This window comes from Lampetra fluviatilis, chromosome 37, assembly GCF_964198595.1.
Source record: "Lampetra fluviatilis chromosome 37, kcLamFluv1.1, whole genome shotgun sequence".
Lineage (NCBI taxonomy): Eukaryota > Metazoa > Chordata > Hyperoartia > Petromyzontiformes > Petromyzontidae > Lampetra > Lampetra fluviatilis.
Genome location: NC_136311.1, coordinates 8,782,415 through 8,809,748, shown reverse-complemented (window position 1 = coordinate 8,809,748; position 27,334 = coordinate 8,782,415). Strand labels below are relative to the sequence as shown.

Below are 27,334 nucleotides of genomic sequence, written 5' to 3'. Positions count from 1 at the left end.
CTAAACATTTGGTTAAGCGTTATAAATTCTTCACACGACAGCTTAGTGTGAAAACAATGAGAAATCGGTCAAAAGTAGCATTTAAATTACTCCTTTTCGACAACGATAATTGATGTTTTATTAGCATTCTGCATCTGAGCGTAAACATATTTTTTTTGCTAAGCCACGCTTAGCAAAAGTAATTCACGAGGCCCAATATTATTTTTGCTGAGCCGTGCTAAGCCACGCTTAGAAAAAATTATGTTGGGCCCTGTGAAAATAGGAGTCCCCTCGAGTTCCTCTAAGCTGCTAGTGGCAGCATAGCGGCGGCACAGCGGCGGTGGTGGTACAGCGGCTCTGATGGTACATCGGCGGTGGTGGTACAGCGGTGGTGGTACAGCGGCGGTGGTGGTACAGCGGTGGTGGTACAGCGGCAGTGGTGGTACAGCGGCGGTGGTGGTACAGCGGCGGTGGTGGTACAGCGGCGGTGGTACAGCAGTGGTGGTACAGCGGCGGTGGTGGTACAGCGGCGGTGGTACAGCGGTGGTGGTACAGCGGTGGTGGTACAGCGGTGGTGGTACAGCGGTGGTGGTACAGCGGCGGTGGTACAGCGGTGGTGGTACAGCGGCGGTGGTGATACAGCGGTGGTGGTACAGCGGCGGTGGTGGTACAGCAGTAGTGGTACAGCGGCGGTGGTGGTACAGCGGCGGTGGTGGTACAGTGGCGGTAGTGGTACAGCGGCGGTGGTGGTACAGCGGTAGTGGTACAGCGGTAGTGGTACAGCGGCGGTGGTGGTACAGCAGTGGTGGTACAGCGGCGGTGGTGGTACAGCGGTGGTGGTACAGCGGTAGTGGTACAGCGGTGGTGGTACAGCGGCGGTGGTACAGCGGTGGTGGTACAGCGGTGGTGGTACAGCGGTGGTGGTACAGCGGCGGTGGTGATACAGCGGTGGTGGTACAGCGGCGGTGGTGGTACAGCAGTAGTGGTACAGCGGCGGTGGTGGTACAGCGGCGGTAGTGGTACAGCGGCGGTGGTGGTACAGCGGCGGTGGTACAGCGGCGGTGGTGGTACAGCGGTGGTGGTGGTACAGCAGTAGTGGTACAGCGGCGGTGGTGGTACAGCGGCGGTGGTGGTACAGCGGCGGTGGTGGTACAGCGGTAGTGGTACAGCGGTAATGGTACAGCGGCGGTGGTGGTACAGCAGTGGTGGTACAGCGGCGGTGGTGGTACAGCGGTGGTGGTACAGCGGTAGTGGTACAGCGGCGGTGGTGGTACAGCGGCGGTGGTACAGCGGTGGTGGTACAGCCGTGGTGGTACAGCGGCGGTGGTGGTACAGCGGTGGTGGTACAGCGGCGGTGGTGGTACAGCGGTGGTGGTACAGCGGTGGTGGTACAGCGGCGGTGGTACAGCGGCGGTGCTGGTACAGCGGCGGTGGTGGTACAGTGGTGGTGCTACAGCGGTGGTGGTACAGCGGCGGTGGTACAGCGGCGGTGGTACAGCGGCGGTGGTGGTACAGCGGCAGTGGTACAGCGGCGGTGCTGGTACAGCGGCGGTGGTGGTACAGCGGTGGTGCTACAGCGGCGGTGGTACAGCGGCGGTGGTGGTACAGCGGTAGTGGTAGTACAGCGGTGGTGGTACAGCGGCGGCGGTGGTACAGCGACGGCGATGGAACAAAGGTGGGGACGGAACAGGGGTGGCAGAACCGTGAGGACGGTGGCACAGCAGGAGCGGCGGTGGCACAGTGGCGGTGGCACAGCATCGGCGGAGCAACAGCAGCAGCATTGACAGGAGCAGCTCGAGTCGTAGCTGTGCCCCATGAGTCATAGCGCGATGATGCGTGCACACGGCCCCTGAGTTAAGATGCCTGGATACACAAGAGTGTGCACCAAGTGAACAAAGCACCGTTTTCAAACACAGCATCACAAAAACACACGACAGTATACAGTGAGGGGAAAAAGTATTTGATCCCCTGCTGATTTTGTACGTTTGCCCACTGACAAAGAAATGATCAATCTATAATTTTAATGGTAGGTTTATTTGAACAAATGCAAATCAATTTATAACATTTTTGACATGCGTTTTTCTGGATTTTGTTGTTGTTATTCTGTCTCTCACTGTTCAAATAAACCTAGCATTAAAATTATAGACTGATCATTTCTTTGTCAGTGGGCAAACGTACAAAATCAGCAGGGGATCAAATACTTTTTTCCCTCACTGTATCTTGATGCTGCACAAGTCATAGCCCGACAATCAATGGACACGATCTCTGCACGATCCACCTACCCCGCCTCCACGTTGGCGCGGATCACAGGCGTGCGCCAGCCCATGCAGAAAAACATACTTCGAACTGACAAAAGGAATTGACAATCCATCCCAAGCAGAGGCCCTCTACAAGTAGATATTTTGCAAAGGTAAAGCAAATGTATTGCCTGCACTGTCTCCATGCTTCTGCCAACAGAAACCCTGCCACCCCCCCGCCGCTTACCCCCGCCGGCAGCAGCTACTCAACCCTAGCGAGGGAACAGCATAGAGTCCAGAGGCTCCACCTTTGTTGCACCCCTCCACTGGCAACTCACCCACCATCGCACCTAACAGAATGTGCACACGCAACCAGAGATGAAGAGCGTGCGTAAAAAGTAATATTCTCTGTTGCGTCGATGTCACCGAAACATCGAGCCCGATTGAACGGTCATCTGGGCTCCTCCGACAAAAGCCAAAACACGTGACACTCAGTGAAGACGGGCAGCACGGCCCCGTCAGCCACAACGTGGTGCCCTAGAGCGCCACAAAGAGGGAGCCGTACGAGCTCCCTCCGTAACCCGGGGGTCGGGAGATCGACGCGCGCGCACAACGCACCGCGTCGATACAACGCGCACGGCGACGTACGTGCGGGACAGGGCGGCTCTCCCGCATCGCAAGGCACACCTTGCGATTGCTCTCCCATTCTCCCTCCCTCTTTCTCGCGTTCTCAATTTTAACTCACTCACTCTACCTACCTGACCTTCAGTCCCTCTTCGATCACAACGTCTGCACCGTCTCTTTCTCTGTGTGTCATCTTTCCGTTCTGCCACTTTACCTTGCTAAAGAACAAAACTCTAATCCAGTGCGTCTTAGTCAGGATCATTACGTGTTCGAAGACTCCCAAAGCACCAGAGAAGCCACGAGTTCGCAGACAAGCGAGGTTTGTAACTCGTCCGGGCAGATCTCAAGAGTGCCATCCCTCTGTATGCATGGATTTTCTCCGGGAACTCTTTATTTCCTTCCGAAAACACTCACGACTGAAAATGGACAAACATCCTAATGCAGGACCCAGTTAAAAGAGTTGTTGTATACTCAGTGAGGCTTTACTGGATAAAATGCACTTTAATCTCCCTTTCATTCTTGTCTCATCTCAACCGCATTTCTCTCGCTCCACGTCTCTGGCTGGCTATTTCACTTTCAACTCCCGTGTCATTGTTCGCCCCCTTATTGGGTGATTCGCACAATCCGTGTACCTGTTCACATCATTATTTTGGTATCTGCATACATTGCTCAGAGGCTGTGATGCGATTACTCGAGCCCCCCCCCCCCCCCTCCTAATTGTGCCACAGAGAGTAACATTTATTGGATTGGACCTGCATGCTGGTGCACACATGGCTAGCTCGGTGCCTCATTTGCAGAGTGGGGGTCATTTCACTTGTTTAAATCCCAGCAAAGGAATTCACATCGGTAGTTAAATTGCCAACAAATGTTTTCTTTCTTTTTTATCCAAGTAACCGTTTAAATACACCAGAGCAACCCTGCACAGAGGTAGGTGGTAGTGCAGCAAAAGCTTTGAGTGTGAGTTTAAGCAGTTTAAATGCTGCTGCCAAGTCGTTTTTAATGCACAACCATGATCGTGAGCGAGCGACTGAATTAGCGACTGTCACAAAGTATAATAACGCTCAAGAATGGGTAGAGAGATTCAATTTAGCACGATTATAGTGAAATATATATCGTTATAATCAGAAAACCCAGCTTTTTTTGCCTCCCAAAATTGGAACGAGAAAAAAATCTATGGTGTTTTCATTTTGAAGCAATTACCTACGCAAGTCTGCACCTGGGGGCCTCTGAGCGCACAACTTCCCATCGCCCTGTCTGTCTGTCTGCAGCCCCAGGCGGTGCCCTCGAGGGGACCCTCTGCAATGCCAACGTAAAGATTTGGTGGAAGGAACACAATGGAAAAAGGAAAATCGCGCCAATTTTATTGTTTCGCTCCGACGCGCTGAATCGGTGATAAGAGGACGCGCATACCACGCTCGCACGTCAATTAACACCACCAATTCCATTTCACCTTAACGGCCCCGCCCAGGCGCTTTAGAGACCCACTGGGAATTTTCATTCTTTTTATCGACTCATCCGGCATAAAAGTCAAGTGTATGGAGGGAGGAGTGCACCTACTTGACTAGAGTAATTGCCAGCCATTGCAGCCTTCGACTGGAGCGGTTGTTTCTTTTTTTATGTATTGGATGACCCAATCAGTCTCTCCACAGGATTCCCTGTGAACACAGAGCCAGCTCACGGGCTTAGAACGACCTCTGCCTGGCTCCCCACGTGAACTGAAGAATCCCGTTAATGCTCAGCTGCAGGGATCACCTACGAGATGTTAAAACCGAGGTCCTGTCTACAACGTGGATATTAAAGACCCCGAGCGATCTCCCAGATATAAGTTAATCCTCGTGCTCCAGATAAAATAAGCTCAATAGCCGCGTCTTTCTGGGTTAAACTGCCGCGTACACACACACACGTACGCACACACGTGACTCGAACGCAGGGTTGGACAGCCCTGTGAATGGGACGTGAGCGCGTTTCCGAATGTGTCCAGGGTGTTTTAAATAGCTCACCAGTTTCGAGTGGTGCTGAAGTGGTTTTCTTGTCTCACATGACTCACTGTGCCTCATCAACCATGATCATCGCCATCATCTTTAACCATGCCCTATTCACTCCTTAACTTGCCAAATGCGAACAATTCCTCTAGAATTGCTCTGAAAAAGGTAAAATAAAATAAGGCATTCTGTCGTCTAACTCTTTTCCCTCCTCTTTGCCAGTCCTTTTAATCTCATCAACTACCCTTGGCATTCCTTAAGCTGCCACCATAAACAACATCGTTCAACCTACAAAGTTTCCTCTCATCATTGAACCTTCCGCCTACCTCACTCATCCCTCACTGCCTATTCACCCTCGCCCTGCACACTGCGACCAGCCTGGTCAAGGCCTCATGCCTGTAGCCACCTCTCCAGAGGTCGCAACCGGGTACCCGATACCCGTACCCTACCCGATACCCGGCTACCCGTACCCGTTTGCGACCCTGGTGCGGCCGGGTACGGGTACGGGTAGACCGTGAGTCACTGGTGAGTAACTGTTTGTCACTCATTTCCCAACGTCTTGTCTCTTCTCACAATTCAAGTACGGGTACGGCCGGGTACGGGTACCCGTTTGCGACCCTGGTGCGGCCGGGTACGGGTACGGGTAAGGAATCAAAACCCGTTTGCGACCTCTGCACCTCTCCCCACTCATCTCACTCTTTCTCAACTCGAGCAGCTGTCGAAGCCTCCAATCAACGTACACTAAGTGGAGGCTACTAGTTCTCCTCTGCTGCCCCCATTGTCTGGAATTCCCGTTTCTCCCACCACCCGTGCTGTCATCTCCCTGCTCCTGATCAAGTCCAGGCTCAAGGCGTTCCTTTTATTTCCCCCCCACCTCTGCCTATCACTGCCTTTGTCTATCATTCCAAATATGCCCACTGTTTCTGCACAGCATCTGGCGATGGGTTCGCAGTTTAGATGTTACACAAATGTCGGTGAGATAAGATTGTACGTATTCAAAGTCAATCCATTGCTGTAAAGGGTTGACCCCCATGACACGTCTCCCAGTCATGGGAGTCGGCTGGGGTGTAAGGTCGGTGCCGGTTGGCAAAGGCAGCAAAGATCAAACTTGAATCTCCACGTCTCCAGTGCAGTGTGCCCCCGCTCCCACCCCGTGTTGTTCCCCTTTCACAGTGAGAAATACATTAAATGTATTAATGTAAATAGTTACTTTGCTGGAGAAAAGAGGGTAATTGAGGTGAGATCCGTGCAATCCATTCAGCCATGACTAATTGATGCGGCCCTACGCGGACACTGAGAGAATTAACGTTAATGCGCACTCACGCGGACAAGGTACGCCTCGGCTAAACAGGGAATACATATGCACAAGATAACCGGCCGAGTGCTCAACAATTTATTTCCGAAGTACACGAGGCAGGCAACTTATTTAATCACACGGTGCCGTCGGCTCCATCGACGTTGGGCGACTGAGCAGCGGTGCGAGATGCGTCTTCCGTTTCTTTGGTAATTGTCGACGGTACGTCCAGCCGAAGCAGCCAGAATGGCCGGGTGTCGGCCTGTCCACCGCTGAGCCCATTCACAACAAAGACTCATTTCCTGGCAGCGATTTCAGCCGCATCATCTCTACATAACAAAAACGCTCAGTCCCTTTAACACGCACCTTTACATCATCCGCACCCAGTTTACACAACAAAGGCCCATTCCTAACAGCGTGCTTCAGCCGCACCGAACCTCACAAAAATAATATTCAGGGCCTACCTTGGCTCCTCCCACCCTCAACCAGTATATATACAAATACTGTGTTCTTGGAATTTCTCTCACTTGATTCAGCTATCGTGCTGTGACGGTTCCACCTGAAGACGGAAGCTTGTGTTGCCTCCGAAACGTCGTGATTTTTATTTTATTTTTATTTTACTTTTATTAATTTAAATTTTTTACCTATGTGACTTCACCGAAAAAACCTAAGAATGACCATTCACGCAGTCAAAGGCAGCATCCACCACCACCACCTGACACCAACCAAAGGAGTCTCTCCTTGCCACAGTCTCCGCCACCCCCCCCCTCCACCCCCCCGAGAATTTTAAATATCTTACGATTAAAGCAAATTGCGTGACAAAAATTACAGGCCAATGTGTATTTAGGCCAATGGGAGTGAGGAAAAGCAAACGCTTTCCGAAACGAGACAAAACAAGCGAGAGACAATATCAACCAAACCGTGAAATGAGGCGAAAGAAAAACCGCACAGGTTCTAAAAATCAACGTGTGAACCTGAATCGTGACGACCCACCGTGGGTGGTGAGTCGTTAAGAGGCCAACTGTAAATGAGCCCCACGTGGATAAACTCACACTCCCCTGCCTCGACGTAGGATGTGGAATTTCCACCACTGGCTTCGAGCTCTGAAAACGAGATGAGCACCGCCTCGGCGCTCATTTAAGCAGCAGCGGCACTTGGACGCTGACTCTTTTTTTAAGTGGTTTGTTTACCGTAATAGGTTTTTACCCTTTCAACTGGTACAAAACTGACACCTTTATACAAGGCATCGTGTTTGCAATAACCACAACACAAGCAGTCAAAATGCAAACAAAAAAAAACAACTCTGATAATGATAATGATATGCACTTTTGTACCAGTTGAAAGGGTAAAAACCTATTACTATTGTAGTAGGTTTACCCTTTTAAACTGGTACAAAACTGACACCTTTTATTTTGCCACTGGTAAAAGAGATCGCGTAGTGTAAATACCTATTACTATATTTTGCCACTGGTAAAGGAGGTCTCATAGTGGTTTGTTTACCGTTGCTATACTCTTAGGTTTTTTTCGGTAAAGTCACGTAGGTAAAAACTTGTATTTAAGATCTTGTCTCTTGGATTTCTCCTCACTTTATACAGTAAATTTGGCTGTGACGGTCCCACCTGAAGACGGAGACTTGTGTTGCCTCCGAAACGTCGTGATTTAATTGATTTAGTTTCATTTATTATTATTTTATTTTATTATTTTTTACCTACGTGACTTTACCGAAAAAACCTAAGAGTATGAATCCTTGCAGTCACGAAAGCTTCAAATCTAGAATTACCATTGCTATACTTTGCACTCCGATCGCATTTTTGTTTTGTTGTTTTTACGTTCTGACACCGCCACCCCAAATGGACATCTGTGGAAAGAGAGCTTGGCAACTCATCGGATTCCTCCAGTCTAAATAAATATTACTGGTAGGAACCTCCTGGTTACACCAGCCCACAGGGGATTATTGTGTCCGTCGTGGAGGGAGGGGTTGAGTGGGGAGGGCGGGGCTGGGTGGGGAGGTGAGGGTGGGGGAGGGGCTGGGTGGAGAGGGTGGGGCTGGGTGAGGAGGGGAGGGTGGGGAGGGTGGGGAGGGGCTGGGTGAGGAGGGTGGGGAGGGGCTGAGTGGGGAGGGTGGGGCTGGGTGGGGGGTGTGAGGGGTGGGGCTGGGTGGGGCTGGGTGGGGAGGGGCTGGTCACCCCGTGGTGCCCTTATAAAACTCAACGTTTCACCTACTCACGCCGGCTTGTGCCCGCCCTCACAGTCGGCCATATTTGCGGAATACACCACGCCGCCGTTGACCCTGGCCACTGGCCGAGCAACGCAACATTCCTACCAGCTCCCTCCGCAGGAATGTGTTCTGATTCACTGTAAACCATCCTGAGCTACCAGCTGCCCCGCCGATCAAATACTCGAACAGAGCTGCGATGTCGTTAAATAAAAGACAATAATCTGATAGGGAAGCAAACTGTAAAATCCTGCTCCGTAAATTAAAGCTAAAGCACAAAAACAAACAACATGCGCGTAAAGGGAACAGGTGCCGGGAAAATGCCCCAGCCTCGTAAAAACGTACAATCTAAAACAATGTGGCTGCAAGAATATGATATAAATCTGGCCGACAATATCGATAAGGCTCGGGGACTTTACTGCGTCTCAAGAGTCGCGGGCAAATTAGCCTCCCAAGCAATAAATAACGTTAACTCCTAACGCCGGGATGTGGAGGGAAAATAGCCCGACCAACTGGCCCGGCGCAATTGTGTATGAAAGTGGGGTCTTTCCCTACGGCCACTTAAATATAAACCCCCCCACCTCCATCGCCATTATGTCCCGGCAAGGTCGCCACGACCTCACGGCAGCGCCGAGATTAATTTTGTCGTAAACACGTTGCCAAACGGGGGGGGGGGGGGGTTACGAGGCGACAGCGGGGAGGGTTCATGCGTGTCCGCGGAATAATTAAGGGGCGCCTATCAATATTGATGATTTGATATTCCCCACCATCGCTGGAGATATAATGGGGGCCAGGCGGCTCTGACGGATGATGCCGACGTTCGAGTACAAGGCCGGCATGGCGAGGTCCGAGTGAACGTGTGCGACTTAAATTACCACGACCTCGTTCGTGTTAATGGGCTCTCATGAGAAGCACATGTTGGGTCTGCACACCCATCACAGATAACGACGCGAAATGCCACTGAACCGGAGCCTACACTCAAATCACCAATGTTCCGGCTGCAAGGGAGCGGGCTCGCTGGTGTGGATGTAGAGAAACGGTTGAGTAACCTTCACAGACAGAAGGCACCATTTTTGGAGTCAGGAGACCACTGATAAAGGTCATCCAAGCAAGACAGAGTTGTCATATGGATAAACTCACTCCCCCCCGCCATAGGAATGGGGAATTTCCACCACGGGCAGATATTGTCGGAGCACAGTGCTCATGACAGACATTCAAAGACAAATTCGGGCAGCTTCATAAAGCAGCGTTTAGAATTGCTAAATTAGCAAGTTTTAAAACAGCCGATTTACCTTGAACATCTGTCATATATATGGTAATGTTTGAAGTGACTATCAAAGCGAATTGTCAGGTGTAAAGTGGATGTAACAAGCTCTGGGACATGATTCATAAGGTGGCATTGCTATAACTCACGTTTTAAAATTACTCGCAAATACGTTATCGTCAAGGCCGCCCCGCCTGTGACTCCCACGTCAAACTCTAAAGAAATTTTAAAAAACACGCAGCGGGATAGCCACCCGTCCGCCCTAATCGGTTGCGAGCCGCATCTCTCGTCGCTCCGTTCGAGACGCGTACTTCGAGCGGAGCCGCTATGCTCGCAAACGTGCACGGCGGTCAAACTCATCACGGTGCCAGCCCCGAAGCTGGCACCTTAACGTAACGTCGGCCGTAATGCAGCAGGAATCCCGGCCCGAGTCGCATTAGCAGGCCAGCTTAATGTGACACGGGGAGTCCGAAAAAGCGAACGCGGCGATGCGGCGCTCGTTTAGTGCGTCCCGGCCAACGGCATTTTAACACGTGGCAAAATCAACTAAGGTTGTCTCGGAACGCAACATTTTTCCTTCAACGTAATTATGGGGACGCCGATCGGCAGCGCTGGACCCATACCAAGCGGCGGGGACACACGCGGCCGTGCTTTGGGGTGCCAATAGCACATGGTGCGGACCTGCTGGGCCGCGAGCTGAACCGAATTCACACCGAGATTTAAGGTTTCATTGTTAAAATTCCCAAAGCCATTCCATGGCACAGCGTGCGGGTTACGTCGCCCGCATGGCAGATAGGAGCGAGACAGGGCTGCGCGCAGAGGGGCGGTGCATGAATCCGCGTATCGACTCAAGCCACACAAAGCCCTGTGCAATTCAAGTTATGGAGCCTGGGTCACAGTGCTCTGACCCTCATTGTTCACATGAGTGAATGAATGAATGAATTACTTCTTTTCACGGGGGTTTTTTCCCCCCTCAATTTTACTCCAATCATCCTTTTCATGTCAAGGCACTGAATAAAGAAATGTTCACTCCTAACCCTCACAAAGCAGTGCATCAAGAGAACAGCCTGTTGAAGGTGTTCCAACATCTCCCAAGAACCCCGCTATTGAGATGAATCAACGCCTGACAGCCAAATAAAAAAACATTCGTTCACACATTTGTAATGAGACACTTTACTGCACAGTCAGTAAATAAAGTTCCACACTTTATAACTACCTGGGTTGGAACCCAGCATCTCGATGGTGCTGGCTCAGGACTTATTTTCCCACCTCCGATTTAGCACGGTTGGCTACGTACGGTGTGAAAGAAGTTCAACATAAGTACATATTTTGAGTAAAGAGACACGTGCGTGAAAAGTGCTATGAAACAGCAGCAAGCACAATGCGGCAAAGGTCAAACGACTCCCGGTTTGATTGGTAGTTTCGCAAAACCAGCAACAGCGATCGTACCTTGGTCCAGCGACAGAGCTTGACGCCCGAATGTGTCCCGATGAGGCGGTATCCTGCAAACACCGAGCAAGGGTTTCATCGACCGCTCCTCCACACGTCAGCGCAATTCGGGTGTGCGTGTATGTTGAGTTTCTCGAGCGCCGTACGGAGCCAACCGTGCTAATCGTGGGTGCGGGGGAAGGAAAACAAAACTGAACACAAAAAGCGGTTTGAAAGAAATTCGTTTCAATCTGGATTTTTTTTTAAATGGCGTAGGTCAAGTGGCTTCCTAATATCGGAAGGAAGAGGCGTTCCAGACGGCAGGGTGGCGCAGCGGTAAAACTTGTACCTCACAGCAAAGAGGGCCTGGGTTTCAGAATCTGAATATTTGTACTGGAGGAATCCGATGAGCTACAAAGTAATTTTTCACAGATGTTCATACTCGGGTGCCGTTCTGTGTGGAATTCGCATGCTCTACCCCTGTTCTGTATGCGTTTCCTCCACACAGTTCAAAACACAAACAATGTAACTTGGATTAGCCAAGCGTGCCAATGCTAATTGGGATTACACGTAGCGGCAACATCACCACTCACTGCGAACACGTGGCAGGATCCTCTTGAAAAAGAGCCTCGGAGCTCAACGAGACTTCCCTGGGTCAACAAGCACAGCAATGATAATAATGATGATGATGGAAAAGCCATAAAGTGGACACGTGGGAACATGCTCTTGATGACAGCCTTCAGGCTGGTGCACTTCTTGATTACAATATAATTGTTGTTGTAGTCTATCTACAATACTGCACACATTATTGCATTGAAAAATGTTGATATTCCTACTGATGCTCCTGCTGTTGTGGAGTGACTCGTGCAGCCAGCTATGGCTGCAGGGTTTGGTGGTACATGTTGTTTAAGTCGTTTATTGTGAAAATTCGGTCACAGTTCCTATGATCACTGTTACATTGCTTTTTTGGCTTTATTTTGGTGATTTCGAAAAGTTTTTTGGTTTGGCCATGTTTTGTTTGTTGTAGTACGGAGTTAGATTGATGGCTTTAATCTAAGTTGTCTTGTGGTTGTTGTTGTTTGACTTGCATCCCACTGGGATTTTTGCACACAGCGTTGGTGTACGGTGCTTTTTCTGGAAGACTTTGCAGTTTTTTCCTGGATTTTTCTGTTTGTCCAGTCACTTTAATATGTTTTCTTGTTCATGTTTTTGTGTTTTGTTGCAGTTGCACCCGATTCAAGAGCCGAATGGCTCACAGGGCTACACCTAATAAACTGAACACTGAAATTATTCACGAGGGTCCTGCTTGTAATTTGGGTTATCACTGTTCTTGAGAGGAAACAATTTCTAAAAACATTCCAGACTTTTGCAACCATGTTAATTGAATAAAACCTCGATTTATTCGCTCGCGGGACATGCATCGAACGGGCGTTTGCGCGAGAATGAATTATTTTCAGTTCCCACACGTTGTGTGGAATGAGTTCAAGTGATCCCTGCAGCTACTACAAGTGCTATGATACAGCACAGTGTTGAAAAAAAATTCATTCTTGAACCAAAATAAGCTAATCATGACAATTGATCTAATCTGGATGTAGGCGTATCGTTACAGCAGAACTACAAACCCCACTGCTTGATAATATTAACTTGTTTCTGCTTGTGTTGCTATAAGGGGCCGTCCATAAATGACGTCACGCGATTTTGGACGATTTTTGACCCCCCCCCTTCGTCACACGGCGTCACAAAAAGTCAGACCCCCCCTCAAATATGACGTCACAAAGCTCTGCCCCCCCCCCCCCAAAAAAAAATAAAACATGCTTCAAATTGCTTTAAACTATTGGCATTGTAGTGCGTATTTAATGTGCCGCTGCACTCTGATGTTGTAGGAGAAAACATTTATTAAAAAGTATATTTAATTAAGTAGAACGTGTTGTCTATATTTATTTAAAGTTGAGCATTTTGATGTGACGTCACATTTCTCAACCCCCCCCCCCCCCAGGTGCGTGATGTCATTTATCGACGTCCCCTTAGCAATGACTGACATTTCTTGCAAGTGAGTAAAAGAGTTGTTTTTTTCCAAAGTATTATACAGTCTGAAGCAGGCGCTGCGGCAGGGACATGCAAATGGTATGCTGCAAATGCAGACACGGAGGCGCACGACAAAAACGCTGAACGCGCGCAACAATGCTGACTGCCGCATACAAAGCGAAGAATACATTTCGTGTTTTATCAGCCACCCTCCCATTCATTCGCCAAACTGCCGTAGCGCCGCCAAAAAAACATTCATTGTCTGCGTTTCAAATCAAATTGCATTCTCCCCAAATCCAAACTGGCACCATTATACGGGCAAAATGAAATGCCCGTCTGCCTGCCGCCGCACCGATTCTGCCGTCTTGAGCGCTCCCCAACTACTCCACCGAGCGACTAAACGGGACGCGTCGCGCACGGTGATGAGTCCTGGGACGAGTGCCCACCGCCCCCCCTCTCACCGAAGTAAACCGCGCGGGGGCATTAGCAACGCAAATGGCGCCGTCAGAGATGACGCCCAGCCGCCGACACAGCTCGACGCAAATCCTTCGTTTCAGACAAATAATGGCGGGGTGCTGGCGTGCTCCGGTGGCAGCGCCTTCCCCTCCGATCCGCGTGCACGGCGACGGTGATTGCGTCGAGCGTCGTGAGCGTTCGACGAAGGGAGTCTCTCTCCTGGCAGTCCCCCCCCCATGAAGCGAGAGCCCCCTTCACACCCTCGCGCTTTGCGGGAGCTGGCAAATCATCCACGTACCGTATGCTTGGTTCTTCTTTCGCAGAGTACGCAGCCAACCGTGCACATTGGAGGTGCGGGGGAAGGACAACAAACTAAACAGCAGTTCTAGAGATTTTTGACTGAACAGTTCGGGAGAGTTTTCAATCTAGATTTAACAGTGCATAGTTCAAGTGGCTTCCTAATACTGGAAGGAAGAGCGTTCCAGACGACCGCAGAATGTGTCCCACGTGCGTTTGCCCAGCTGGTGTGATGCCGCTGCTGATGACGCTGGTGTAGATGATGATACTATTGCTGCTGATGCTGCTGCTGATGTTGCTTCAACTGATGACGATGATGATCAATATGTATTTGATGTGAGTGAGTGAGCGAGTGAGCGAGTGGCCGCACGTGACCTCACCTTGCTTGGTGAGGGCTTCCCGCAGTGCGGGGGTGATCATCTCTCGCGGCTCCTCCGTGGAAGTCGCCCTTCCCTTGCCCGCGGCCGCCCTCCTCCTCCTCGTGCTCGCGACGACCCCGACGCTGCCCGCTCCACCTGCCTGCAGCAGCCGCAGGTCAAGCACTGAGGTCAAAGGGGAGCAGCGATCGGAGCGGATATATAAATATTCGCACTGGTGGCCCAAAGACAATGAAATGTTCAACAAAGTCTCCGAGAACCAGAGGTCGCAAACGGGTTTTGATTCCTTACCCGAACCCGTACCCGGCCGTACCCGTACCCTACCCGTACCCGGCCGGGTACGGGTTTCGATTGCGACCTCTGGGATGAAGCCATGTTGCAGGCGCGGGTGGGTTGATTCTAGGAACTTGAATTGTGAGAAAAGACAAGACGTTGGAAAATGAGTGACAAACAGTTACTCACCAGTGACTCACGGCCTACCCGTACCCGGCCGCACCAGGGTCGCAAATGGGTACCCGTACCCGTACCCGGCCGGATACGGGTAGCCGGGTATCGGGTAGGGTACGGGTATCGGGTACCCGGTTGCGACCTCTGCCGAGAACCCATCTTCAAGAGAATCCTGTTTGGGATTGCGGGCGACATTCCCTTCGTTGAGCTATCATTTGTGAGCAGGTTGCTTCAGAAAAATATTCTAATAGCCCAGTGGCCTTTACCAGGTAATTCTAGATTTGAAGCTTTCGTGACTGCAAGGATTCATATTCTTAGGTTTTTTCGGTAAAGTCACGTAGGTAAAACATTAAAATTAATAAAAGTTAAATAAAAATAAAAAATAAATCACGACGTTTCGGAGGCAACACAAGCTTCGGTCTTCAGGTGGAACCGTCACAGCACTTGATACAGCTATCGTGCTGTGACGGTTCCACCTGAAGACGGAAGCTTGTGTTGCCTCCGAAACGTCGTGATTTTTATTTTATTTTTATTTTACTTTTATTAATTTTTATTTTTTACCTACATGACTTGACCGAAAAAGCCTAAGAATATTTACCAGGAACACCTGGCAAATAAAAAAAATACTGCACGTTTATAATTGTTTGTGTGATTTGCTTACCTTTCCTATACTATGCACTCATATCGTGTTATTGTAGTGTTTGTTGTTGTAACTTTCTGATCCGCCCCTGCTGGAACTGGACATCTGTGCAAAAGTGCATCGGATTCCTCCAGTATAAATAAATGTTCTCATTCTGATTAAGGGGACGTAACAGAGGGAGACCGTACACCAAACCGCATATATTTAGTTTTTAACTCAATCGGTTGAGACGTTTCGCTTATTTACTTCGAAGCCAAGAAAACAAACTATTCATAGCGGCTTTAAGGTGACCTAACTTGACATCGTCCTCATCACGTGGCTCTTCTGATAGGTCTTAAAATATCACAAATTACTCTCAGCACAAAGGAAGGATACAAAAAAAACATGAATGTCTCTGCCTCTGATTAAATTACACAGGTCTGTGATTTAAAAAAAAAGAAAGTCCAAATTGCCGAGAGAATGGATTTAAATTTTTATTACGAACCCCTCGATGGACCGCACAACTCAATGCGCCGTTTCAAAAGGCTCCCTTTAATGCGGCTTAACCCGTTTCCTCCTCGACAGGGGAAACGTACCATCTGCACATCTAATCTGCCGCCTATCAGCAAAGGTGGTGGTGGGGGGGGGGTTGTATAAGCAAGAGGGAGTGATCAGATTTTGTCTAACGACAAGCGGGATTGTCTATCGGCACGATGGATTTTTTTTTTATTATCAGCAACAAGGATTTTTTTGTTATCGCCATGTTGGATAGTCTATCAGCAATCTCTTTAAAGCGGCCTTCCCTCTTGAGTTTGGTCGGTTGCCCTGGTTCTGTTTCCTGCTTTTCATGCATTACGCATTGGGATCAGCAGCAGGCCATGCTTTCCCACCTGATGACGGACGCTTGTGTTGCGCCCGAAACGTCGTGATTTATTTTATTTTTATACCTACGTGACTTTACCGAAAGTACCAAAGAGCATGGAATGCGCACACGATACTTTTTAATTATTATTATTGTCTATCAGCAAGAGAGATTGTCTATCAGCAAAATAGATTGTCTATCAGTAAGGGAGATTGTCTATCAGCAAGGGAGATTGTCTATCAGCAAAAGAGATTGTCTATCAACAAGGGAGATCGTCTATCAGCAGTGCTTGACATGCAACATGGTGGTGGTTGAACACAGTGGTGTATGGATGAAACAACACGGTCTGGAGGGTTCAATGAGTGAAGTTCACGGGAACAGTAACCGTGGCAGTAGCGAGCGTTATTTTACCCCCAGTCAGCGAGTGTATGGATTAAATCGGTGAGTGCTGACTTTATTCCGTGAAACGCTGAACCCGACCGTCAAAAGACACACCACAATAAAAGTAATATGATAAAAATGGGAAAAGAAACGAGAAGAAAGTGAAATTACATTTCGGGACATTAAACGAAGTTAATGAAGATGAAAGAATTAAAGAAGCGCCAGAGCTCACCAGGTGGTCATAGCCCCGATTCAGCCGTAAAGCGTCTAACGGCGCGTGATGACTCAATGAGAGAGGAGATGGCCATCGGGGGAAGAGTGATGAACGGGAAGGGGGAGTGCGATGGGCTAAGGTGAGATTCAGGAAGACACAACTCAAGAAGACGCATCTTCGCAGTGTGTGTTTGGCCTGCCCGACTTTGAGTTTGGAAATTTCGTTCATGGGCCAGCCCATCGGCCGTGATGTCTTGCGATTAATGCGCACTTTTCATATCCACAACTTTAATTCGAGGGCCCTGTTACAACACAGAATTTGTCACATGTAGCTCATTCATCCATCCTTCTCGTTCGCTGTGACCAACACAACGGCAACGCGATGTTGCTGGAGCACCGCGATGGCATGCGTTGACTGTCATTTTTAGAATATTTGTCCTCATTCGTGTAGATTAAAACCCCCACCTCGGACAGCCTAGGACACAGCCTGGCACGGATCTCCGACCGCGTCGTCCATCAAGCGGAGGAGCTATACCGAGCATGAAACGTTACACGGGGGGAGGGGAGTGGGGGGAGAGGAGGTGTGGGAGGGGGGTTCAGAGGAGAAAGAGGAAAATTAAAGAATAATTTCTAGAAAGGGCCCTATTTTATGACACATTTGAATTCCCGTGTCCCGAGAATTTCCGCGTGTGGACAGAAACCAGACCGCCCAGAGAAAATGCAATCATACGGGGGGTGAAGATAACAATCACACGCTGCCCGAAAATAAATTGTGAAAAAACGCACTCGTCCTTAAGCTCCTCAGAAAACATTTTGTCAGCTGTGCACCTGACAACGGGTTATTCCGGCACTGTAATTTTGTTCATAGGTTGTCATCTCTCCGAGGAGACGCACCCTGCACATGCCCATTTATTTCTATGAACAGCGGTCGTGACACGTCTCGGATTTCTCCCTCCTGTTCACAATGGCCCACGCTTCTTGTCATTTCACGTGCGAGTCCTCGCTCACTCAGGATTTGTGTTTTCGGTCCTCGTAAACTTTTCTCATCGTCGGCCACCACATTTCCAATCGTCGTGTTATTAGGGCTATGAATATAAATGCATGAAAAAGCCCCCTCTCCTGTTAAGACGCACTGTAATTTTCTCTTCGTGAGAAATTTTGGCTCTTTTTCCAAAGTACTCCATCCTGCTTTCCTCCTCTATTTCATCAGCATGATCAGGAGTCATCTCTCACAGCTGTGTCCCTATACCGGCAAAAGTGATTTGTTATATGAAGCAAATATAAATAATAATAATAATATACGGGATTTCTTTGTAAGGCCTCTGCCAATATTTTTTTTTTCTGTAACGCCACTGCAATGTAGAAATTCTACAGAGGCCACTCCCATCTCAGAGATGCTTATTCGAGGCCACGTGGAGTGGCAAATGTTAGCTGACAGGAGATCACAAGACGCATCTTCGTGTAATGTGTTATGGTGCGGTGGCTACAAATTGCACCCGGCTGCACCTTGCACAATGTTACTTCCCTGCGACTCAGCTACACGATGCTGCAATCGCCGCAGCAAGCGGCCATAATTCACGCGCTGTCCAAGTTGGTAACGCACAACGCGTTTCCAAAAACACGTCAGAGAAATAGCTCAGCTTATTCCAATAAAGACAGTGGGTTTTTTTTGTTCAAACAAGACGACCGGCTTTACAGTTTTAAAAAATGCAATCGTTTCTCCTTAACAGCCAGCCCATCGGCCGTGATGTCTTGCGATTGATGCGCACTTTTCAAATCCACAACTTTAATTCGAGGACCCTGTTACAATACAGAATTTGTCACATGTAGCTCATTCATCCTTCCTTCTCATTCACTGTGACCTAAACACATTTATTTAGAAATATATGTACATATATGAGGGGCATGTTTCCGATTTTACTCTGGTTTTTATGAAAGATGTGTTTTTCTGGACTCACGATAACATTTTTGGCCGATTAGATATTTTCATAAAACGTTTAAGTCGACGAATAAGCACAAAAAAACAAAACTAGCCAACAGTAACCCCATCAAATCGGCAAGCTTCACACTTTTGAGACCGACCAGACGATGCTCGCTGCAACGACGTTCCGGCTCCCGCGCCAATCTCGATTCAACGTCCAGCGAGCGTTACCGAATCGCCAGTGTTTTTGCCCCGCGTTGGAATGACGCGGGGCAAGTAAATTAGCTCGTCCTCTGTCAGCTGCGACAAACTGGAGCTTCGCCGCAGCCAGGAAGGGATGTAAATGTGGTAACGATCTCCACTGACGAGTGTAAATTGTAATGGTTCGACTGTTTAAATTGAAAAATCAATGGTCGCACCCACGGCACTGAAATAGACTGTTAATGAACAAGAACATTACTGAATTTGTAAGTGAAATGAAACAAGCAAAGACGAACTCAGTCAAAAGTTTCTCGCTTTGTTTCTTGCATAAGCGCGGAGAGACGCACTGAGAAAGCTTAATTATTTCGTTATTTCAAATGCACAACAGCACCGGTATAAAAAGTGACTTCCTGTTAAGATGAGCACTGAGGCGGTCATCACTTCTGGTGTATAGTCCTGGGCCAGTGGTGAAAATTCCATATTCCTATGGCAGGGGTAAGTTTGTAAATAAGAAAAACAGTGTTGGCTTCCCAACTTATTTTTTATCAACCCCGGAGGGATGATGGGCTGAGTCAACCCCCAACCAGGAGTTGAACTCGCAACCCTCCGATTGCGAGCCGCTCACTCAAACGCCGAGCTGCCTGATCGTCAATGCGATGTAACTCAACTGTTAGAAATCATACTGTGACTGAAACTGGCCTGACATGACAGCTGAAGACAGATAAAAAAAAAGAGAAGAAACTGCTTTGGCAGTGGCGTTACATGCACTTGGCAGAAGGATCACGACCCAAACTCTCCCGCACCTCCGATTAGTGTGATTGGCTACGTAAGGTGCGAAAAAGTTCAACGTACATACATCACCTGACTACAGCAAATAAAATAACCTATAAAAAGACTACATGGGCCTTGGTGCTCAAGTACAGATTATAATTAAAACCGCAAACATCATTAGCCCTGCCTTATAAAAAAAATGTATGTTTATGGTAGTGCTCATGATGCACGTGGAAAGTTAAATTTTTTTAATGAACTTGGAATATTTTGATGTTGCCGCATTAATGTTTTGTGTGAATGATGAGAGTCGCGAGAATTTTAGTTTAATATCATCTACACCCTTCAGTGTGGCCGGCCTTCATTCCGTTTCGTCCTGATTATATGAAAGACAACCACTTAAGAGATTTCGACAAAGCAGAGCGAGTGGATTCTATCCGATGTAAGCTCAGCTGAGAGCGTCCCCACGACCCCAGCCCCAAAATTCATTTTAAAAACTAGGCAAACGGCCACGCGTTGATTCTCATGCACACGGCGGTCACTGTCAATCACACTTTACTCGCGAAGGGCAAAATTGTCAGTTTCCCTAAATTCAATCTCGTGAGTCGCTCGTTCAGCTCGCGCGCTGCAGGGTAACAGCACTTAATTAAATAGAATTGCTGTTTTTGGAGCCGCTTTAAAAGCGTGGGGTTTATTGCCCCAAATTTACACTAATTTTTCTCATTGGCATCATGTAATGAGATGAAAAATCCATTTGGAAACTTCACTGAGCAGTGTGCCCAGTGTAGAGGAAGATTTGTTTTTTTTACAGGATTTCTCTTTAAAATATCTTCAAGTAGCCTTTTTTTTGCCTTCACAAAGTATGGGTCGCACAGAACTTGCTACGTGCGGACATTCAATCCGACAATTTAAATTGTCGCCGCTGGAATGTAGCCAAGTTAAGTGAAAAACAATCATTCGTGACCAGGCCGAGACCAACACTGGCACTTGCGAATACAGTTGAATCATCGGTGGCTACCCGGATTCCAACCCAGGCTCTGAGAGGTAGGTGCCCGCTCAGGGCTCTGACCTCTGAGCCGCAGGCCGGTTCATGTCCGGGACCGACTTCTAGGGCCAGGCGCCAGTCTCAGGTGTCCGGCAAGGGCTGCTGTGAAGCTGCCGGTGAATGGCGGCGGTGATGTACGTGCGAGCGTGGTGATACCGGGGAGGCACACGGCCTCGCCAGCCAGGCACGTTTCACGAATTCTAGATTTGAAGCTTTCGTGACTGCAAGGATTCATATTCTTAGGTTTTTTCCGGTAAAGTCACGTAGGTAAAAAATTAAAATTAAAAAAAGTTCAATAAAATTAAAATAAAATAAAAATCACGACGTTTCGGAGGCAACACAAGCTTCCGTCTTCAGGTGGAACCGTCACAGCACGCTTGCTGTATCAAGTAAATGAGAAATTCCAAGAGATACTACCCCGTATATATACTGGTTGAGGGGGGGGGGGGTGAGCCAGGACAGGCCCCCTTTTTAAATCCTTTATATTAAGTTCACTTGCTTGCTTACGACCGTGCAAATCTTTCGGTCGTTTTTTAACCAAATTCCCGTGATCCAATCGAGCTGACATTTTCCACACAGACTCGTTGTGCGTGACAATTAATGTTCGTGAAAAATTTTTCCCAAAATTTTACACTTTTTAGGACAAAATATTATATTTAATTACCAATTGCTTAATGGTGCAATGCAATCATCTAACCCATAGGTGGCAGCCATCTCAAGCCAGAGGACGAGAGGACTCTAGGCACCACGCTTATAAAGGATTTATAGTGAAAAACTTAGTTTTTACGGGTTATACTTGTTATTATTATGGTAAGGTTGGTGCGGCGTTTCACAAAGCCCGTTGGACACTTGACAGCCTGTGCGTTTCTCTCTCTCTCTCTTTTTCTTGGTTCTTTCGGTAAAGTCACGTAGAAGGGAAATAATAAAATGATATAAATATAAAACAATAAAAATTATCACGACGTTTCGACTGCAACACAAACAATCATCATCAGGTGTGAAATCCAGTCAAAACGTCGTGAGAATTTCACACCTGATGATGATTGCTTGTGTTGGAGTCGAAACGTCGTGATAATTTGTATTGTTTTATATTTTTATTCTTTTATTATTTCCCTTCTACGTGACTTTACCGAAAGAACCAATAATATGAATCCCTGCAGTCACGAAAGATTTAAATCAAAATTTCTCTCTCTTTTGTTTCTGTCATGCAAATGTTATATCTATCCCAACATTTAAGCAACGGATCGCGGCCAGCTGATTATTTTTCTTAACGCTGCGAACTCCACAATGTCAGCGGCATTGTTAATTAAGCGCTGATAAATTAACGGGCAAATTTAACGTCCGAATGATAAGTGAGGGATTTTATAGATGTGCGAGGATGTTATGCTTACCCTTCGGTTCTTTCGGTAAAGTAACGTAGGTATAAAAGAAAATAAATCACGACGTTAAGCAAAGGTTGAGATAGAATTAACTGGCTCGCAACAAAACCTGTTCGCATGCTTGTGCTTAAATTTCTCCTGCGAGCGAAATCTACGGGAGGTCGTGTGTCTTCCCGCCGGCTCAATAACCAGCATGGCACTGAATGTTTCAGGTGAATTTGCAGCACCTGGAGGTGCATATTAATTCCTTAAACGCCCAACAAATCGACACTTCCGTGTTAATTAATGCAAGATTACAGTTGCAGGATGTCATGAAGACGCACGGCATTGATCGTCGTCACCTTTTAATAATGACGTGGAGCCAAGACAAAGGGGGAGTTTGCACGCCTGTAAATTTAAAGTTTAACTCATTCTAAATTGAAAACTAATTTCTCGGAACTGCTGTTTGCGTTTAGGTTGTTGTCCTTCACTCCTGCACCTCCGATTAGCGCGGTTGGCAACGTACTGTGCGAAAAACCCTCAACATACATATCAGGACAAAAACAATAGACCACTTGCCTGAGGGGATACGTGTGCAAACGTACAGTCAGGAAGTGTGTTCGGGGCCTCTGATTGGTGCAGGGAGACCAGAGAAATAAAACTGATTTGAAGAGAAATTAACAGATAAAAGGGCGGGAAAACGAAGGTGGACTGTCGGGGTCATGGTTGACAACCGTTAGGGAAGGAGGATGAGGATTGGCTGAGGGAAATGGGGGTGAGCGAACCTTCGAGAGAGGGGGCTCGAGGAATATAAAAGGGGGGGGGGGGGGCACGAGGTCAAGAGACAGCTTGGAGAGAAGAAGAAATTCGAGCATCAAGAACCGAAGCCTGGGCCTAGAAATGGTGATGCGTCCAAAATAAAGGCACGTAGCAAAGCAATAAAGTGCGTCGGAGTCACTACGCATACATACTGAAAGCAAAGCAGTATGCGTTCAGAATATTTGGCTGATATAAATTTCATAATTAACGTTTTTGGGTTAGATCGCGTTATTTATAAATGTGTCGTAACCCTCCACCAGCCGACACGGCCAATCAGCAAAAAAGTGTCCCGTTGACAAAAGACAAATAGTTCACTACTTTAGCCCACCGGTGTGCTGAAGAGTGAAATCACAACATTTACAACAACAAAAAATTTGTAAATGTTGTGGTTTCACTCTTCAGCACACCGGTGGGCTAAAGTAGTGAACTATTTGTCTTTTGTCAACGTGACACTGTTGTTGATTGGCCATGTCGGGTGCTGGAGGGTTACGACACATTTATAAATAACGCGATCTAACCCAAAAACGTTGATTATGAATAATATTGGTCGCGAAAGCCTACGTGTTAAACTGCTATACATTTCCACGTGATAAGCCACTTCGTTGAGCTATCATTAGTGGCCAGGTCGCTTCTAAAAAAGAGCTGGTAAAATACGTATTTTTATACAGATATAGTTTTGGATACTTTAACGTGGGGCAGCACGCTGCCTCACAGCTCTCACGACGGCGTGCAACAGGGCGGCCGGTGCAGCAGGTGGCAACATTCCCCGCCGCTTGCTTGGCGGCTCGTCACACAGACCCATGGAAGCCATGCACGAGTTCGGAAAGATGGTCAGTGCATACAAGCCAGTCTCTTCTTCTCTGCTGTTTGTCTGTAATGTTTTAAAAGGAACTTTATATCAGGAAGATTAATTTATAAATGTGGTCCGGTTTTGAAGAGGTGGCCGGGTGGGGCTCGGCGGTCAGAGACACTGGAGCCAGGACAGCTGAGATCCTGGGTTCAAATCCTGGCAGTCGCCTGGGATTAAACCGGCTGCTCAAGTGCAGCGAGTTGATGGTCTCAACCCGTTCACCAGAAGAGACCCGGATTAGCACCCTGTTTCATGACGAGTACGAGATCGCAAGAGGGATAACATTGCGAATTAAATCACTGGAAAAAAATTGGAACGGTTCAAAGAGAAAAAATGCACATTATCGGGGCAGTGAGTCCCAGTGTAAGTACAAAAAAAACGATTGGAAGAGAGAAGTTTGTCTGCAGGCAGCAGCTGACCAAGACGCACGATAAAGCCGGCCTCACCTGGGACCTCCTGGCCTCCGTCACAACTCTCCCGAGGTCTTCCACGTCGACGAGGTCAGCAGCGTCCCCGGTCCCCCCTTCCTCCTCGCTCGTTGTCTCAAACTCCTCGGAGGCCTGGAAAGGCCGCGGCGAGGCGCTCACAAAACCACATTCCCTCGACATTCGTCTCCCCCTAGCCCCGGCGACATTGCCACTCTCGTACAATTTGCGACTTTCATCGCTGATCTTATCCCAGCTGCGTGCTCGAGTGCACACCGCGTGGCAAAGAAACCTCCACTTGGTGCGCCTCGCTTCACGCGAGGGAACGGCTTCTACGTATGATTCCCGCTGAGTCTTTGGCATCCACTTTAAAGCAAAGCACTTTGGAAATTCCTCATGGGTGGCAGCGGCAGGTCAACTCTCATGCAAAGCTACTCCTGTGGCAAGACAAAGAGAGAGTAAGAGATTCTTTGATGCATCGATTAAAAGTTGGTTACTGCACTGACGACACGTACCACCTTCTGTCACATCCTACATGTCGCTGCGCACCAACACTCGGTGACAGAGAGGATGTCCCTGAGTGTTGGTAGACACCATCTGTGTCGCTGAACCAAACCTCGCCGCCCACTACCGCATCCTGCCTTGGAAGCGGTCTCATTTGGAATGGTTCTATCTTCCTCCAGCTACCAAACAGAAGAACTCCTCATTGCCAAAATGTCCACTCTCGGCAAAAAACTGCACCTCCTAAACTGACATGACACTGGAAAAGTGTGTGAAACATCGTGATTGTCATTGATCCTGATCTCTTGTCCTCTTCCCACAAACTCAACTCTGCAGGACTTCATACCACCATCTGCACCACCCCTCCCAGATTCCCCGTTTTCCTGAATGGACTCGCCCTGCCTACCTATGCCAACTCTGACCCAGGAAAGTGCCACCGAGGATCAAGACTCATTTCGGAGGGTCCTGCCAACTTTGGCCATTCCCATGAATGAGGTAAGCGGGGAAAAACCCACACTACCATCTGCCGGCGGCCCCGCAACCCCACACCCATAACGCATGGCAAGCCCTGATGGTCACCAAGTCCTAACCGGGTTCAACCCCGCTTAAGCCTACACCCGCCACACCGCGGGCGGCGTGGCGGGTGTAGGCAAGCCAGCGGGCTGAGCGGCACGAATAGTCCAACCAGAAAAGAAAAAACGTCCCACCTCGTCGCGACAGGATCCCTCGCTGTCCGAGCGCCGACGCTGCTGACCGCCGACCCCAGCCCCCGCGGCGGTGCCCGGCTCGGCCAAGGCCCGCAGGCGGCATACGAGGTGGCCCTTCCACGCCTCAAAGTCGGCGTCGGCGCTGCCGTGCCGGCTGCGCACCACGTTGAAGTCGCCGTCGCCACGGGGAAGCACGCGCCGAGCCCCCAGCTGCCACAGCCACTTGTCCACGTTCTTGCCGACCTGCGAGGGCCGTGCGCCGGATTCGGTGAGCGACGCCGCGAAGGGAAACCCACGGGGGGGGCGATCGCTCGGTAGCCTCGCGATACCAGAGACGCAAGAGCTCCGGCGTGGTAGGCTTCTCGCGATCCACCATCAGGACAGGGACTCAACCATCTGACGAGTACTGAAACAGTGCCAATAAGGAAACCACTGATGAACGAAAATGAGCGGATCTGTGTTGAGCGGCCGCTATCAGACACAGCAAACGCGCCGACGACATATCTCAATAAATATGGACGTCGATATCAATAAATGTATCATAAATAACCTTTTTTTCGAGACATCTAACAAGTGGCACTCTCCCAAAGCGATTTGGTAAACTGTCATTATTCCGGGTCACGATTCATGAATCAATTCTTTGTTGTCTGATTTGTATAGTTATTGTTTTGCGTTGTCTCCAATGTCCAGTCTTGTCCGCTTCAGTCACCTGCACGTAACATCGCAAATAATTTGCATGAAGCGGAAAATAATCACGATCCTCACACGCACAATTACACGCATGCAGTTGCTGAATAGATACGCCGCTACATGCCCAGGGGTCAGTCTCGCAAGCGGGACCATCTCGCGGAGTCTCAAGGCTTTGTGTCAGGGGGCATGCTGCTGCTTTGCGACATTTGCAACCGGAGCTCAGAAATCCTCCTACGACGGCCTTTCAGTCATACGGTTAATGTGTTACGTTGAGAATAAGCGTTCAAGTTATTATTTGAAAGATTCCATTGGCTACATGGCGAAATCATAAATTCCTATTTCGGCAGCAAGAGAGGCTGGCAATGATTAAAAATGTTGGGGCGGGTGGGTTGTGGTGGGCAAAGAAGTTGCGGAGAAATATAGAATAGAAAAAAACATTGCGAGAAGTGAAATCCTCTAGCGCACAATCATGCAAATGTGCCCACTTTATGTGATTGGGAAGTAGATTAACAAAAGGAAAGCCCTACTCGGCACATGGGTAAACAGACTTCAATATGAATTAAAAACTCCAACACATTAATCAACAAAACTGTGGCCCTAAAAGGGAAAAAAAAACATCTACGGGGCAACGATTCAGGCAGTGGCCCCTTCTTTGTGGCGCATAAAAAAAAAGCTGGGAATAAAGTAGCGTTACTAATGGATGTGATAAGTTTTTGCTAATCAAGCTTGCGCAGCAACTGCCAAACACAGCATCGCCAAATAATTTGCTGGACATCAATTGGCTGATTAGCTTTGATTAAACTCAATCCGTTGGCTCTTGCAGTTTCACTGAACCAGATATGTGCTGCAGAGACAGAGTGCATTAATTTGCCGGTCCATACAGAGGCAGCAGGCAACGTCGTCTTTGTTCCAAATGCCCGCATCAGCCCGCAGTAAACGACCGCGTTTTGATCTCGCCGCACAGCATGTACTTTTACAAGCGGCCGATAACAGTTAATAATCCCCAAAACATATTTAAAGAGCACAGGGCCATGTTTACACAGGGGGTCTCAGCCACACAAACCACCTGGGCTGCATTAGTAAAACAGCCCGAGTCTAAGCAGCACCTCCTTGCAGACAGCTTGTGTTGCAGCGTGGTAAATGACATAATTAGAAAAAAATGACAGAACGCCCGATAAGATTTCCGTGTAAATTGAAATTAAACCTCTTGGCCGTGCGGGAGACAAGCGGAGCATAAAGAAGCGGGGGGCCAGTACTTTTTGTCCGGTTCTCTGGCATTCGTGTTTTGCGTCAACGGCGACAGGAAACGGGCGAATTACTTTCCGGAGATGGGAGCCAGCTCTCTTGCG

General features: G+C 48.5%; 1 protein-coding gene across 2 annotated transcripts in view; it reads right to left on the bottom strand.

Annotated features, from left to right (window-relative positions):
- Positions 1 to 27,334, bottom strand: part of LOC144945334 (S-adenosyl-L-methionine-dependent tRNA 4-demethylwyosine synthase TYW1-like) — a 140,320-nt gene that overhangs the window by 95,046 nt on the left and 17,940 nt on the right. For both annotated transcript variants that reach the window (XM_078873779.1, XM_078873781.1), the window contains exons 6-9: positions 25,296 to 25,538; positions 24,109 to 24,222; positions 14,182 to 14,320; positions 11,045 to 11,097 (exon numbers count right to left, since the gene is read on the bottom strand). In XM_078873779.1, coding sequence (XP_078729905.1) covers positions 11,045 to 11,097; positions 14,182 to 14,320; positions 24,109 to 24,222; positions 25,296 to 25,538 — 549 coding nt within the window. The remainder of the gene's footprint in view (positions 1 to 11,044; positions 11,098 to 14,181; positions 14,321 to 24,108; positions 24,223 to 25,295; positions 25,539 to 27,334) is intronic.